This window comes from Panthera uncia, chromosome D1, assembly GCF_023721935.1.
Source record: "Panthera uncia isolate 11264 chromosome D1, Puncia_PCG_1.0, whole genome shotgun sequence".
NCBI classification, from domain to species: domain Eukaryota; kingdom Metazoa; phylum Chordata; class Mammalia; order Carnivora; family Felidae; genus Panthera; species Panthera uncia.
Window position 1 is genome coordinate 53,218,021 of NC_064808.1, and position 11,625 is coordinate 53,229,645.

An 11,625-nucleotide genomic window follows, 5' to 3' on the forward strand; every position below is an offset into this window, starting at 1 on the left:
CTTACAAGGGGGTGTGTGACCACTGGGATCATTTTCACTCTCTGTTCCAGTGACAACCCAGGTCCTGGTGTGCCCTTGCTCAGTCATTTCAACTTAGGCAGCTGGCTGGAGGTGAGGCAATTTGGTGAGTTGCCAACTTCCTGACTGAAATTCCACTGGTTGGTGTCCAGTGATTGCCAGCAGTGGAGTCCCCAACATGTAGGTGCCAACCAGAGTGGGCCCTAGGCAGCTGTAAGGCATGGTTGCCAGTTGGAGGAGACAGGCACTGGGAACAGAGTGGGGAAGAGGGGCACTAGGGAATACCTTGGCTTGGTCTTTGTAGCTCACAGTGCTAGCCTGTTCAGATGGTGCCAACAAGCCATATAAAAACAGGTAGCAGGCTGGATTTGTTCTTAGTGTGCCAACGCTTGCTTTAGCCTTTAAAGCCTACCACTTTAGTTGCTGCCTTATGTGTCCCACAGTAGTAATCCAAAGCAGTTGCATCTTAGGGTAGGCCTTACAGGCCATGCTGCTTCCCTTACAGGATCAAACCAGAAGATGCTATGGACTTTGGCATTTCTCTCCTCTTCTATGGCCTCTACTATGGAGTTCTTGAGCGAGACTTTGCAGAAATGTGTGCAGACTATATGGCGTCTACCATAGGGGTAAGTTCACATGGGCTTTGTTTTTTCTTTTTTTAGAGAGAACATGTACACACACACACACACACACACACACACAAGTTGAGGAGGGGCAGAGAGAGAGGGAGAGAGAATCCCAAGCAGGCCCTGCACTGTTCTTGCAGACCCTGATATGGGGCTCCATCTCACAAACCATGAGATCATGACCTGAGCTGAAATCAAGAGTCAGATCTTAACCGACTGAGCCAACCAGGTGTCCCCACACGGGCTTTTAACTGCCTCCTGACATCTCCAGACAGTTCAGGATAGCATCGCTTGTTTGATGGAAGAGATAAACCATAAAAAAAATATCTTTCAAGATATAAGTAGTACGGTATGGAGATTCCTTCCTTAAAATTTGGAAAGCCAGATCTCAGTTGTACCGTGGAATTTTTAACTTTAGAGCCATTGTAGGAAAGAACCACTTTACCATTCAGGAAGTTAACATTCATTTAATAGATATTTATTTAATGGTTCCTACGTGCCAGGGCACTGGACTTATGCTGGAATTACAAAGGTGTACGTGGTCCTCGTCCAAAAGGAGTTTACGCCCTAGTGACAGAGATGGGTATTAAAGTAATAAATACACAAATAAATATAAAATTATAACCTCAATAAATACTATGAAGGAAAGGTTCATAATGGTGTGAACAAATGCAGTAGTGACATTTGACCTAGTCTCGGGACTCCGAGATGACCTCCCTGAAGAAGGGATTATTGAGCTGATGCATAGGAGTTAACTAGATGAAGTGGGAAGTGATGTGAGTGGCAGCTTCACCAAGAGACCTAGTGGGAGAATTTCTCACTAGGGTGGGGAGTGCCTCAAGCACCAGCTCTTGACCCCTCTTAAACCCACATGTCTTTCAGTACCTCTTAATAGCACAAGAACATAAGGATCAAACAGTGACATTGAACTTTATTAAAAGGTTGGGGTTGATAGCAGGAAAATAGATATGAGTTTGAATGAGGTTAGTCTGACGAAGCAGGGTATCTCCTTTCCCAGACTTTCAGACCCTGCCCCATCCAACTCTCAGCCTATCTCTGTGTATCAGGTGCCATCTTAGCACCCACCACCTAGAATCCACATCTAGACAACTATCCTCCAAGTGTCTAGACCCAGAGCCCATGTCTGACAAAAAATATGCCCATACCTCAGGCCAGCCATCTGCATCCTGGTTTCTTCTATGACGATCCACATCTTCCCTAGGTAATTGACACTGAGAATGCCTATCCCTTTCAGGGGAGCTACTCTGCCTAGCTCTTGTCCAACAGAATGTGACCTTGCTGACCTCAACAATAATAACAGTTTGCTGTTTCCCCAGGCCCCCATCTCTGGGGGCAGGGAGTGGGTCATAGAAAGACTAACATGGCTTGTGGCAGTACTGGGTGAGTCACCAGGAGTTCATTCATTCATAGTTTCCCCACAGCAAATGTTGCGGAGACTTAGTGGCAAGTTAATTGCTAGGGCTCAGGATGCCAACAGATGAGACTAGGCAGGGATATGGGAGAAGGGACTCTAACTCCAACTTGGGATAAAGGGATAGACTGCACTACCTTTACAGTTCTTTTCACCCTGAGAATTCCAGGATTTTCCTATATCTTCTCCAGTCTTTAGTCAAATGGGCTGTGGTCTGCTTAGGAACACGTGGGCCCCTGAGCCACAGCAACCTGAATTTCAAGAATATCCCTGGCCTTGAAGCCAGAACCTGATGAATGGTTTGGGGAAGGCAGTTTAAGAAAGCTAGGAAATTCCAGCCTTCCACGAATTTGTTAGCCAACTCATTCTTTCATTTATTCAAGAAACAGTTATTTGTCAACCATTTATAGTGTGCCAGGTATGACCAACTGCAACCTTTACTAGCACCACCACTGCTCACTTCCAAGTAGCAGACCTAGTCATTTTTTTAAATTGTGGTAAAGTACACATAAAATTTACCATCTTAGCCATTGCTAAGTCTGCGGTGGCATTAACTACATTTACATTGTTTTGCAGCCATTACCATATCCATCCATAGAACTCTTCATTTTGCAAAATTGAAGCTCTGAACCCCTTAAATAATAACTCCACAGTCCATCTTCCCCACAAGCCCTGGCAACAACCATTTTACTTTCTGCTTCTATAAATTTGACCACTCTAGGTGTACCTCATGTAAATGGACCCATGCAATATTTGTCCTTTGTGATGGCTTACTTCACTTAGCATAATGTCTTCAAGGCTCATCCATGTTGTTGCATGTGTGTCAGAATTTTCTCCCCTTTTCAGGCTGAATAATATTCCATTGTGTACCTCAATTTTTAAAAGACTAAATAAACGTGTGTGTGTAGCCGCTGAGATAATAAAATTCCATTGTGTGCCTATGCCACATCTCAGTCCCAGTTGTTTTCATAGTCTTTTGTACATTTTGTGATCACAGCTCTAATCCCAGAGAGTCATAGTTAATTTTGAAGCTGTTCCATCTACCAGGTCCGGAACTATGCTGACTCATCTTTTGGTCCCCCTTGAGAGTGGTTTGACCTACAAAGATCTGTGATTAATTAACTTAAGGCATGCTAGAAATGAAACCATAAGGTTTACAATTGTATTAACATGCATTCTCAATTCCTTTTTACTATTCTGCACTACTCTTGTTTAGTGCAGAATAGCTGTTTTGCCTCACATGGAGTAATTGTAGTATGAACTAAAGTAACTCTTGTGTCAAGGGAACCTTGGATGGTGTTTTTTTGTTTTGTTTTTTTCCCCAGCTGGTCACTGTGAGGTCATGAGCTTGTGATAATCAGTCATATAGTTTCCATTCATACCCAAAAGTCATGTTGGGTGGGGGTAGGGGGACAGAGGATTGTGAAATAGGCAAGCCTGTTTTTCTGGGGCTCAAAAGAGAGAACTGTTGGGCAGGCAGGGTAGTGGCACATTATTTCTGCTCCATTAGGCCATGAGTCCTGCCTCATGCTTTCTTCTCAACAAGTTTCTGTGCCCCAGACAACATTAGGACAGGACTGGCTGTCCATTCATCTGTCTGAAGTAGTGGAAAGAGCTAGGGGGTTAGAGTCAGACCTTATTTCAAATTCTAATCCACTTTTAATTAGCTATGTATTCTTGAGCAGGTTACTTTACCTCTCCGACCTTGTTTCCTCAGATGTAATAATATTACCAGACATAAAGAATTGTAAGGAACAAACAGGTTAATGCACAGCATTTTGCAGAGTACCTTGGCCCATGGCACGTAGTAGAGGATGATGATGGTAGCTGTCATTTGTCCAGTGTACCTAGCATACACTAGTGCTTGCTAGAAAGCTACCTGTTTTGTATATGTGATCACCTGGAGCAGAGAGACCCTGTAGAATTTGTCTTTGTATCTTCATTACCCAACACACAGATCAAGACACAGAACAGACCAATCCTAAATCATGAGCATATGCCACTTGTCTCTTGGATAACATCTATTGTCTGAAGTCCTCTCAGACCATTCTGTCACATGGAATCTCTTCTATAACCCTGAGAAATGGATATTTTATTCAGTGTTTCACCAAGTTTCAACTGACCAGACACCAGCTCAGCTTTGCCACCAGCTCTCTCTGACTTCAGGTGAGGCCCTCCTCCTTGGGCATCAGTCTCCTCACCTGTCGAGAAGCAGTCAGACTGGGTGAGCTCACAGGGCTTTCATGGTGTATACATTCTTCACTGGTGTGGCATGCAACTCCTCTTTGTTTCAAGAGCCCCTGCTGTGCGCAAGCGCCTGTGTTGGGTTTTCTACTCACAGATTTGCACCCATCTTTCCTCCTTCCCTCTAGTTACAGTGGAGAAAATGTCCTTTCTCCCATCACAAGCCAGCCATGCCTACACTGTGGATTCCATACCCTCTTCCCTTCTCAGGGACCCATTGTGCTATCAACTTCCTTTCTCACCCATGACTTCAACTTCGCCTTCTCTGCTAGGCTCTTCCCATTAACTTTTGAAGCATTCTTTTTCAAAAAACATCCTTTCTTTGACCTACTTTCTCCTCTAACAACTGACCCATTTCCTGTCCTTCACAGCTAAACTTAGAGAAAGTTCCTGTCTCCTTTTGATTGCTTTCCACATACTCCTTAGTTCATTCTAATCTGACCTCAGCTTAAACCCTTCCTCTGAAATGACCTTTTTATTCAGGTCACCAGTGACTGTGTCACTAATTCTGACCTCAGCAGCCATCAGCACAGTTGACTCAGCCACCCTATACTTCTTAAAAGGGTCTTTTCTCCTTGGCTTTTGTGATGCATCTCTATCCTGCTTTTCCTTCGCTGTCTTCTGTAGCTTGTCCTCCCTGGAATGTCACTATTCCCTGAGCTCATACCTAAGGCATCTTCAATGCACTTCACCTAGGCATTCCCCTTTTCTTTTTCTCTAACTTTCTGGACCTCTAACCCAGCACTTTTTTCAGTACCATATCTTTAGTCTTCTGCTATCTATTTGTCATCACCAGTCTGTCCACTCTCAGTTTTTACTGCCGTCAAATTAGCCCAGACGTCCCCTTAGCACAGGTCTCCAGCATCTCTTGCTTTTAAAGAATTGTCCCTTAGCTGGCCTCTGAATTCATGTTGGCCTCCTCTCCACTCCATTTTCCACGCAGGAACCGAGTAATCTTAAAAATTCACGTCTGATCAAATGCCTTAGATGACTTTCCATTTCAAGTCCAGAATTCTTCACGTGGCTGAGAAGGTGTCACGGTTTTCCTCTTTCTCACAACTCTAGCCACACTGGGTTCGTTTTAGTTTCTCAAGTGCACCGGGCTCCTTTCCACCTCAAGGCCTCTTCCCTCTTCTGCCTTTCTTCCTCTCCTAATGCCCACCACCCATTATCTCTCAGCCTCAAGAAACTTCTTGTCACTCTCTCAAAGAAACCTCCTCACGTGACCTAGGCCTAGTTAGGAACCTCTTTCTTACCCCTGTACTGCCTTTTTAATTCTTATTTTAGCCTACTTAGTAGTTCTTATTTTCTATAAGTATTTAAAATTTTTTTTAAGTTTGTTTATTTTGAGAGAGATAGCAAGCGGGGTGAGGCAGAGAAACAGGGAGAGAAAGAATCTAAAGCAGGCTCTGCCCTGTCAGTGTGAAGCCTGATGCAAGGCTTGAACCCATAAATCTTGAGGCCATGACTTGAGCTGAAATCAAGTCTGACACTTAACTGACTGAACCAACCAGTCGCCCCAGTATTTATTTTTTTAATGTCATTCTCTTGTAGCTGTAGGTTCCATGAGGTTAGAGGTCAGGTTTATGCTCTTCTAGCATTATATCCCCAGGATATAATGGTCCAGTGGCTGGTACTTCAGTAGGTACCCAATATATTTTGATGGAAGAGGGAAGGGTTTGGAAGGCTTGCTCAAGTTCATCAAGGTAGTAAGTGACAGAAGACTGTACTTAGGTCTGTCTAATCCTAATAAACCATTGGTCCCCCTGAGTCTATTCTAGCAAGGGATCAGGCTCTTAAGGTTAAACTGAAATCTGCCTTTCTGTATTTTACCCAACCCCACTTCAGTGCCTCCTGATACAGTCTCCTGTGTGGTCTCTGTGAGCCATGGGGGTGTTGGGCCTTCCTGGTTTGACAGCTTACCTGAGGGCTTTGTTGAGACACTGTAGTATTTGACTCTGCCTGCCTGTTTCCACATTAGCCTTGTGGGAAGAACTCCAGAAATGAGGGGCCTAAGACAGATACTTTTGTGACCTTCCTTCTTTCTGTCTTCACCTCATCCAAGTTCTCTTTGATCCTTCATCCTTTTTTTTCTTTTTTTTTTTTTTGAGATTGAGACAGAGACAGTGCAAGCAGAGAAGGAGCAGACAGAGAGGGAAAGAGAATCCCAAGCACGCTCCGCGCTGCCAGCACAGAGTCTAATGTGGGCTCGAACCCACAAAACTGTGAGATCACGACCTTAGCTAAAACCAAGAGTAAGTCGGATGCTTAACCGACTGAGCCACCTAGGCACCCTGATCTTGCACCCTTGGCCCCGGTGCTCTGGGGGCAGAACTCTGGGGTGATTTGAGGTTAAGCTCTTCCTCAGAGCTCTAAACCATCTCCTGAGTTGTAGCATTCTTAGTTCTCTTATTGCCAATGTTGTGGGCCAGAGTGAGTGGCCATATTCCTATGCCACGTGATTGTACAAGGACTCAGTGCCAAGCTGAACCCAGACCTCTTGGTCTCCCCTCTCTGTTTAGTTGATGTGCCTAGAAATTCTAAGCCAGAACACATTTCAGAGCCATCAGCCTGTCAAGCTTTGGGGAAGTGTTTCTCAGAGGTGCCCCCCCAACACTAACATTATGAGATTCCAGCTTTTGAGAGTTGCACAGTTCATAAGACTCCCACAGGTTTGACCCTGCGTTCTGACTGTAGCTTATCCTTTTCCACTGCCTTTTGTACTCTGGATAAACAAATTGTAATCATTTGGATAACTGGCCTTTTGCAAGTTAAGTAGGTGATCATTCTGCAGATGTTACTTGGATGGGAACTTGGGTAGGAGTCAAAGGGTCTAGGTTCTAGTACCCTCTTGTTTATTTCCTCTTCTGGGCTTTGGTTTCCCCAGTGTTAGGGCAGCTCTAGTATTCTGTGATAATAAGCGCACTCACCTTGAGCTACTTCAGAGAGTTTTACAAGGGAGGGAGGTGGGAGTGAAGGCAGGAAGCTCTATATTCATGGACTCTTGGGGGCAGTGTGTTGTCTCTGCCTTCTATCCTGGAGGAGTCTTGGGTTGGGATAGCAGTTCTGATGGCTGACAGAGGCTGTTCTTAAGGAGGACAGCTTGGAGCAAGGGAACCTTCCATGTCGAGCAGAAGTTCTGGCAGGCACCTGGTGTCACCCTCTCATACTCCCTGTCCCAGCACCTGGGTGCCGTCTCCTCTCTCACCCAGCCTCAGGGCTTTGCTTTTTCAGAAGACATTTGTTTGCAAACAGAAGAAAAGAGAGAGCAAACTCAAGTTTAAGGACATACAAATGGCTAGGTATAGTAAACTATCTTACAGGTCCAGATGAATTGTAATAACAAACTCCAAAGTCTTTTTCACAGTCCATTATAGAGTCTAGCAAAATGTTTAAAAGTTCTGGAGATTAGTTGCACAGTGTGAATAGACTGAACACTGATCAACTTACATTTAGAAGTAGTTAAGATGTATATTCTATATTATGTGGTTTTTACCACAGTTTTTAAGGCAAAGGAAAGGAAAAAAACAATACATCTTAGAAAATGCCAAAAAATAAATTTCAAGTCTTTTCTCTTTGGGGTCAGGGGGAAATGCTATTTAGCTATTTAAGAATAGGGGCACCTGGGTGGTTCAATCAGTTGAGCATCCAACTTCATGATCTCAGGGTTCCTGAGTTCGAGCCCCGCATTGGGCTCTCTGCTTGTCAGCATGGAGCCTGCTGTGGATGCTCCCTCTTCTCTCTGCCCCTCCCCCACTTGTGCTCCCTGTCTCTCTGTCTTAAAAATAAACCTTAAAAAAAAAAAAAGAAAGAAGGAATAAACCACATGGAAAGTATACAAAATTTGAAGTTTGTTTTTGGAGCATGGAATTGGTTATTGTAATTCACCATGGTAATAAATAGTCTTTAATCTAAAAGTAATGTATGTTCATTAAGGAAAATTTGAGTACAGAAAAGTAGACAAAAGAAAAATACCACCTATGGAGGGGCGCTTGAGTGGCTCAATTGGGTAAGCATCCGACTTTGGCTCAGGTCATGATCTCACAGTTCGTGAATTTGAGTCCCACGTCAGGCTCTGTGCTGACAGCTCAGAGCCTGGAGCCTGCTTTGGATTCTGTATCTCCCTCTCGCTCTCTGCCCCTCCCCCACTCACCCTTTTTCTCTTTCTCAAAAATAAACATTAAAAAAAATAAAAAAAAAAGAAAGAAAAATACCACCTATGATGCTACTACCAAACCATCACTGGTGTGAGCATTGTGACATATTTCCTTCTGATCTTTTTGTATACATTTGGGCTTGTCTTTACATATGGTACCAACCATACTGTGCCATCAATTTTTGACACTTACTGTTACACCTCAGGCTTCAGTTGACTCGCTGCCTGTTCAGTCCCTTGAGTGTGTACCAAATTTATTTAGGCATTCTCCTATTCTGAGTCATGCATGGTTATTTCCATTTCTTTGCTTGTTTTTATTATTTTATGGTATTTTTTATGGTGGTAAAGTATATGTAACTTAAAACTTCACTATTTTAGCTATTTTGAAGTGTACAGTTCAGTGCATTAATTACATTCACAGTGTTGTGCAACTATCACCACTATTTCCAAAACTTTTCATCACCCCAAACAGAAATTCAGTGCCCATTAAGCAATAACGCCCCATTCCCTTCCCCCAGCCCTTGGCTACCTCTAACCTACATTGTGTCTCTGTGAATTTACCTATTCTAGATATTTTATCATATAAATGGAATCATGATATTTGACCTTTGGTGTCTGACATTTCACTTAGGATGTTTTCAAGGTTCATGCCTGTTGTAGCATGGATCAGAACTTCATTATTTTTATGACTGAATCATATTCCACTGTACACATATACCGCATTTGGTTTTATCCATTCATCTTTTGATGGACACTTGAGTGGTTTCCACCTTTTGGATATTGTGAAAAATGCTGCCTTGAGTATTGGCTTACAAATGTGTGTTTAGTTTTTGTTTTCATTTTTGGGGGGTGGGTACATGTAAGAATGGACTTGCTGTGTCATATGGTAATTCTATTTAACTTTTTACAGAATTGCAAAACTCTTTGCTTCTTTAATTATAAATAATGCTTAAATGAATATCTGTATACATGAGGCTTTTTTGATATTTTTACTTCTTTACCTTACTTGAAGTGACATCAGTGGGCTAAAGGGCATGGCAGTTTGAGATGCTGTCCGAATGCTGCCCAAAAGGAGTAAGCCTCTTTTGCTGCTGCCACAAGTGTCTGGGAATGCCCTCATCACCATACCAACATTGCACCAAAGATATTTGACTGTTTTTAATCTTAGAGAAGAGATGTTGTCCATCTCTAGTGGAAGTATAGTCTGGCCACAGAGCGGCTTACCTGACACAGCTCTGGATCGCCAGCCCTGAGTTCTCCTACCTCTGATTTCCTTGTCCCTGATGCTGACTAGACCAGTGTTCAGGTCCTACTGGGTCTGACTTCCCAGCCCATCTCTGGTGTCCCTTTCTCCCCATCCACCTCGCAAAGATGAGGTGAGTTTGGCATATAAAAGATGTTCTCTAGCTGTGGGACCTCCCCCTGGCACTTTGCCTCCTCTTCAGAAGACCTAAGTCCTCTGTGGTACCTTCCTACTTGGGCTGATTCTCACACCTTTCCTGTCTTTTCCTCTTCTTCTCTCCCAGTTCTACAGCGAGTCGGGCATGCCTACCAAACACCTCTCGGACAGTGTGTGTGCCGTGTGTGGGCAGCAGATCTTTGTGGATGTCAGTGAAGAGGGCATCATCGAGAACACATATAGGCTGTCTTGCAATCATGTGTATCCTGTCTGGAGCCCCTGGGCCACATCTCTCCTGCCACATGGCATTCTAGTCAGGGAGAGGAGGGGGTGGTCATGACCCTGGCATATTGTCCAAACCTTGAAGTGCGAGAGAGTCACAAAAGGGCAGACATTTGGGTGGTGTTCTTTGCTAGAGAAACTGATGCCCAGGAGTGGAAATCGCAGCCTCCCTCACTCTTTTCCACAGCTGGGGGCCACCTATGTAAACAGTGTTTATAGCCTGGCTGGATCAGAAAGGAGCCTGAGGCTGCACTAGCTGCCTTGAGGTTGGCTCAGTCACAGAGAGGAGCATCCTCTAGCTGGATCGCTCAGTATCAGAATCTAGTCTCCCTGAATGACACTTCCAGTATTTATCATGTGCTTACTCAGCGCCCATTCTGTGCCATGTCTTCTCTCCATTTTGTCCCACTACAATGCTGTAAGATAGAGATCATTTTCCTCTCTTCACATGAGAGGAAACAGGGTCAGAGAGAAAGGATGTGTCCATGGTTATACAGCTAATAAGAGGTGAAGCCAGGATTTGAACCTTTCTCCAGGGCTAGTGCATGGGCATGGGGCTCCAGTGCCATCCCGGCTGCCTACCATTTCCCTTGACCAGTGGTACTCAGATTCCACGAATTCTGCATCCGCGGCTGGTGCATTGTGGGAAAGAAGCAGACATGTCCTTACTGCAAAGAGAAGGTGGATCTCAAGAGGATGTTCAGCAACCCGTATCCTTTGTTTGGGTTCTTGCTGGGAATGGGCAGTGGGAAGAAAGTCCTGGCCAGCACTCTGCATTTGTGTCCTTCTGTGGCCTTTCCTCCTGCCCCCAGCCTGGTACATACCCACAATTCCATTTGGCTTGTGGTCTAGGAAAGTAGGGGGTGGAACATGGGACAGGACCAGCAGCTCAGATTCTCATCATAGTTCTAGATCCCCCAACAGTAAATTGATGGCAGTAGCAGCCCAACTTACTGTTTGCTCACTGTGTGGTTGGCACTTCAACAAAGTGCTCTGCTCACATTATCTCATTTGATTCTCTGGCAACTTGGTGACCCTCCTCATTTTACAAATGAAATGGTTTGGAGGTTGAATAACCTGCTCAAGGTTATATAGCTAATAAGTAATGCCTTACCTGTGACATGTGAGACTAGAGATAGTCTCCATGCCTCTGCGGGGCCTGCAAGATGCAAGGATGGCTGAGGGACTCCTTGTTCCCATCCATCCACTTTCAGCCCGGGACCACTGCTCCTCTGAGCTACGTCCTGTACCCTCTTGGCCTTCCCCACTTTGCCCTCACCTTCCTCTTCCTCCTCCCTGCCTGTCTGTTGGAAATTTCCCAGTCACTCCTCTGCCCCTGCCCCTCCCCCCCACTTCACTTCCCCTGGGATCCAGGGGCCCAGGTTTCTCCCTTCTCCCTACCCTGGCTGCTCACTCACTTGCTCTCTCCTCCCTCTCTCTCCTCCCTCTCTCTCCTCCCTCTCTCTCC

The 11,625-nt window shown here is 44.7% G+C and overlaps 1 protein-coding gene across 3 annotated transcripts in view; it reads left to right on the forward strand.

Moving 5' to 3' along the window:
- RNF121 (ring finger protein 121) overlaps positions 1-11,625 on the forward strand; it is an 82,690-nt gene that overhangs the window by 68,651 nt on the left and 2,414 nt on the right. For all 3 annotated transcript variants that reach the window (XM_049651741.1, XM_049651751.1, XM_049651732.1), the window contains exons 6-8: positions 524-644; positions 10,003-10,136; positions 10,766-10,867. In XM_049651741.1, coding sequence (XP_049507698.1) covers positions 524-644; positions 10,003-10,136; positions 10,766-10,867 — 357 coding nt within the window. The remainder of the gene's footprint in view (positions 1-523; positions 645-10,002; positions 10,137-10,765; positions 10,868-11,625) is intronic.